The sequence below is a fragment of the Nerophis lumbriciformis genome, linkage group LG28 (genome assembly GCF_033978685.3).
Source record: "Nerophis lumbriciformis linkage group LG28, RoL_Nlum_v2.1, whole genome shotgun sequence".
NCBI lineage: Eukaryota > Metazoa > Chordata > Actinopteri > Syngnathiformes > Syngnathidae > Nerophis > Nerophis lumbriciformis.
In genome coordinates, this window is record NC_084575.2 from 27,725,567 (window position 1) to 27,730,566 (window position 5,000).

At 38.9% G+C, this 5,000-nt stretch overlaps 2 protein-coding genes across 3 annotated transcripts in view; one reads left to right on the forward strand and one right to left on the reverse strand.

The window, feature by feature from the left end:
- The window catches only part of LOC133571022 (bactericidal permeability-increasing protein-like), a 19,016-nt gene that overhangs the window by 13,926 nt on the left and 90 nt on the right, over positions 1–5,000 (forward strand). Inside the window, exons 11-16 of the mRNA XM_061923989.1 lie at positions 1–26; positions 118–185; positions 280–322; positions 405–468; positions 3,640–3,716; positions 3,824–5,000. The exon at positions 1–26 is cut by the window's left edge and continues 142 nt beyond it; the exon at positions 3,824–5,000 is cut by the window's right edge and continues 90 nt beyond it. Coding sequence (XP_061779973.1) covers positions 1–26; positions 118–185; positions 280–322; positions 405–468; positions 3,640–3,716; positions 3,824–3,865 — 320 coding nt within the window. The 3' untranslated portion in view covers positions 3,866–5,000. The remainder of the gene's footprint in view (positions 27–117; positions 186–279; positions 323–404; positions 469–3,639; positions 3,717–3,823) is intronic.
- The window catches only part of cdk5rap1 (CDK5 regulatory subunit associated protein 1), a 47,640-nt gene continuing 47,141 nt past the window's right edge, over positions 4,502–5,000 (reverse strand). For both annotated transcript variants that reach the window (XM_061923987.1, XM_061923986.2), the window contains one exon: positions 4,502–4,636. In XM_061923987.1, coding sequence (XP_061779971.1) covers positions 4,502–4,636 — 135 coding nt within the window. The remainder of the gene's footprint in view (positions 4,637–5,000) is intronic.

Genomic DNA, 5,000 nt, shown 5'->3' on the forward strand with positions numbered 1-5,000 from the left:
TCGCTCCGCTATTTGTCCTCAACATGGCACGTTGCACACGTTACGCCTTTCTCAAGGAAATGTTCCATTCTTGTTTTTCCTCAGGCAAAAACTTTCTAACTGCTTTGTCTCCAACAGGAGGCCAGTGTCAGCGCCCGAGTGTTTGTCAACGGCATGGGGCTCGCTGGGGCTGTCACCTTGAACAAGTGAGTTCCACTAAATATGCCTAATTATTTCCTAAAAGGGCAAAAGTTCCATGTCGGATGCACGTCACAGGGTAATTTCTCTTCATTTGCACAGAATGAATCTGACCCTGGCGACAAGTTATGTGGGAGACTTTCAGGTGAGAGAGGTTGATTAGGAAGCAAATTACAGCATTTATAGTCAACAGTGGAGAGAGGAACTAACATGAACTTAATACACAGGTCAGATCTCTTGACAACATCCTGCAAATCGTCCTGAAATTTGTTGTATTACCCATATTGAATGGTGAGTTGTTTTACATCTTAATACTGCACATGTGCATACTCTTAAAGGGGAACATTATCACCAGACCTATGTAAGCGTCAATATATACCTTGATGTTGCAGAAAAAAGACCATATATTTTTTTAACCGATTTCCGAACTCTAAATGGGTGAATTTTGGCGAATTAAACGCCTTTCTAATATTCGCTCTCGGAGCATCGGGAAGCAATCCGCCATTTTCTCAAAAACCGAGTCAAATCAGCTCTGTTATTTTCCGTTTTTTCGACTGTTTTCCGTACCTTGGAGACATCATGCCTCGTCGGTGTGTTGTCGGAGGGTGTAACAACACGAACAGGGACGGATTCAAGTTGCACCAGTGGCCCAAAGATGCGAAAGTGGCAAGAAATTGGACGTTTGTTCCGCACGCTTTACCGACGAAAGCTATGCTACGACAGAGATGGCAAGAATGTGTGGATATCCTGCGACACTCAAAGCAGATGCATTTCCAACGATAAAGTCAAAGAAATCTGCCGCCAGACCCCCATTGAATCTGCCGGAGTGTGTGAGCAATTCAGGGACAAAGGGCCTCGGTAGCACGGCAAGCAATAGCGGCAGTTTGTTCCCGCAGCCAGCGATACTGACTTTTTTAATTAAAAGGATTTTAAGTGCCCCGATTAGTCAGAAAAACACACAATATATTATTGTAGCCACTAGGTGTCACAAAAAAAAAAATTACCATTCCACTTCAACTTAAAGACAGCATAAGTCGATTCTAGATGGTTAATAATAAATAGGTTAGTGTTTTTAATACCTACCATTATTTTTTGTTTGACTCATTTTACTTGATCAAACTTTTTCTAACATTGCACACGACAAATTAATAAAAGTATGTATGATTCGTGCTGGATCGTATTGAATCAATCAATTGTTATGGGTCAATATCCAAGGCTACGATTTCGGTATCGTACCGAAAGTGAAGAAGTTAGATCAGGACACTTCTAATTTCAAAGACTATTTAAAAAAAATCAATTATTATTGTGTTCGCTCTGCTTAATAATGACTTGCACTGAAAGCAGACGGTCATTAGTAACGTTTACAATCATGTAAAAACATTACTCCCAGAGTCTAAGTAACTCGGTAAACATCCAAAGTAGGGATTGACGTTACACCCTAAAATCCATATTGTGACATATGTAGCAACCTCCTGCGATAACAATGTATATCACAATATTATTTGTCATATGAATTAAAATAGAAACATTTTAAAACAGGTTAAAGGTTGGTTAGATTGCTGATCTTTGTATTGACTCCAAGCAAACATACTGTACATATCTGTAAAGCTTTCACATCCCAATATTAATATTAAATTATGAATCAATGACACATCACCGGTCTTGTTTAAATGGTGTTTGGTACTAGGGATGTCCCGATCCAGGTTTTTGCACTTCCGATCCGATACCGATATTGTTTTTGCATTTCCGATCCGATACCGATACTGACCGATACCGATACTGACCTATCCGAGCATGTATTAAAGTTTAAAGTTATTTAGCCTACCGGTACTTAGTTGTCAGAATCATGTTGAAAAGGGTTTTAGTACTCTTGATAACAACTCGCCAGCTGAATTAGGGGAGTTTGAATAATACACAATGGTTGGTAACAAGAAACTGACCTGTTTATTCAAGGATAAACACAAAATAGACAAAATTATACATGACAAACAGAAATGGCATCATTGAACTAGGGCTGGGCGATATGGCCTTTTTTAAATATTGCGATATTTTAAGGCCATATTGCGATACACGATATATATCTTGATATTTTGCCTTAGCCTTGAATGAACACTTGATGCATATAATCACAGCAGTATGATGATTCTATGTGTTTTGATTGATTGATTGAGACTTTTATTAGTAGGTTGCACAGTGAAGTACAATTGACCACTAAATGGTAACACCCGAATAAGTTTTTCAACTTGTTTAAGTCGGGGTTGATTCATGATACAGATATATACTATCAGATATACACTATCATCATAATACAGTCATCACACAAGATAATCACATTGAATTATTTACATTATTTATAATCCAGGGTGTGGAGGGGGGCGCCGGATGTAAGTGTCAAAAAGACAGCCAAAAGAGTTTGATATGAGAATAAATCTAAAGTTAAAATATAGGGTAGAAATGCACCCATTTGCAGGAAATGTAGTCTTGATTTTCAAATTTTTCTTTCAAGGCTTGCATGTCTACATTAAAACATTCTTCTTCATACTGCATTAATATATGCTACTTTTAAACTTTCATGCAGAGAAGGAAATCACAACTAAAAAAAATCACTAATTTTTTCATACGGTGTTGATGTGGAAATTTTTGCCTCAGCATTTTGATGGTGTGGGCGTGTGGCACCGAATGGAGATAAGCGTCTCGACAGACGTCACAATATTTGAACAATGATGACGAAAACTGTTTTCTCTGTCGTGTCTGTGTGTCGAAAATTGTTATGCGCTTATTTTTTTATTTGATTTTGTGCGTGGCATAGATTTGCTATGCGCAGAGGACGCTTAAACAGTGCGCAATTGCACAGGCGAGCACCTTAGAGGGAGCGTTGCTCGCACGGCTGCGCGAGCATCACAGCTAATGTTAGCCATGCTGCTACCTCTCTGCTCGGGGAGGACGTATACGTATGTGACGTATGTCGTGACAGTATGTGACGTGTGTAAGAAGGTGCACTTGCTGTCTGTGAGAGGGAGACACAGGAAAGAGTGAGAAAAGCCTGTCGTGTAATGCCAGCAGCTAAAAGCAACTGTGTGAGAATTCACAGACCTGTGGATGTGTTGAAGGTGTGCTGGAAAATGCGGAACGGAATTACGGAGCAGCAGAAAAGTGGAATGTAGTATTTAAATCGGTGCGTTGGAAAACACGGACCTGAGTTTTTTTTTAAACTGGCATCGTATCGGCAAGGCATGGGAAAATGCCAATCCAGATCCAGTTTAAAAAAAAACTGGATCTGGATTGGCATTTTCCCATGCCTTGCCGATACGCAATTTTTGGCAAATATCGGCAGCCGATCCGATCCAAATATCGGATCGGGACATCCCTATTTGGTACTTAGATCTATGTCAAAAAGTTACTTTTTTCTCATATGAGAAATATGCATGTTTATTTATTTACTTTGTATGAATTTCTCCATAGTTCAACTTGGAAGGGGATACCCTCTCCCCGCCCTTGGAAAGATGAAGCTTGCAAACACTGAACTTCATATCCTTAAGGTCAGAAACATGACCTTTTTTTTTTTTTTGTATAAAACACATCGCTAAATCTTAATCCTTTCATTGTTAGACTTTTGCTATAACGTGTTACTGTTTTCTTTCTGCAGGACTATTTGCTGATCGGGACAGATGTTCAATTCGCAGAGTAATGAAACCCAAATCATTTCTTCCTGCATACCACAGGGGATAAGTTACACCAATTATTTAGCATTTTTTTTAAAAAGTACTGCTTCTACATATACATATTACATTTGAGTCAGGTATGAGTTTTCCCATTTTTTCATTCATTTTGTCACGGGTGAGCTTGAGCCTATCCCAGGACGCATTGACACATTTAGAGGTACCAATTAAGCAAACATGCATGGTTTTGAATTGCTGTATAAAACCGGTATGCTCAGAGTAAAAGAACAGCGAGCACATGCAAATTGAACTCTGGCTTTAGGGCAGCTACATGAACGTTGTGATTTTTTTTTCCAACACTGCTACAATAATTGTGTGATCAAACAAGAGAGAGAGAGAGAGTGCAGAACAAGGTCGTGCATCTGCAACTGCAATAATGTGTTCTTCTTTTAATAGCTTTATAAAATCCAACACATAAATACTGCGTGTTACTCAAAGGAATACAAACTAACAAACAAATCTAACTAGAATATAATTAAGTCAGCATGGTTTACAGTGTGCATATTTTCAGTGTATTAACACAAACACAATGCTAAAATATCTCTTTGACAGGGTAATATCTTTGAATAGTTTGACTCCTAACCTGTCAGTAGTGCTGCTTATGGTCATGTGGCAATCATGGTTGGTTCTGTGGCCAAATGGTCGTCACGTTGTTGCCTGGGCAGAGGTTGCGACTGCATCATTGGGGAGCTGTGACGCAAGGCTTGACCTCTCAAGCTCTGTGAGCTGGATGACATTATCTACATGGAAAGAAAAGGTCGATGTTATTCATTGATAATGCTTTTCATGCTGTTCAATTCCTAAAACTGCTGTGTGTCTTTTCTAGCAAGACAATCATGTAAAAATATGTTATTCTGGCAATTGAAATGGTGTATGCTCAACTTCATGACCACAGACCAGTACAAGACCATGGAACATTTCCTGCAGGACATAGACATTAATTCATTCTTTTTTTTGACATTACAACTATTTTACTTTGGAAAACGACCACTTTTCTTTTTTACATCATTAAGCTCACATACTAACTGTACGCCGAATACTCTCCAAAAGTGATTGTCAAACTGTGGTACGCGGGTTCTATCTTGTGGTACGCCAAATAATCAC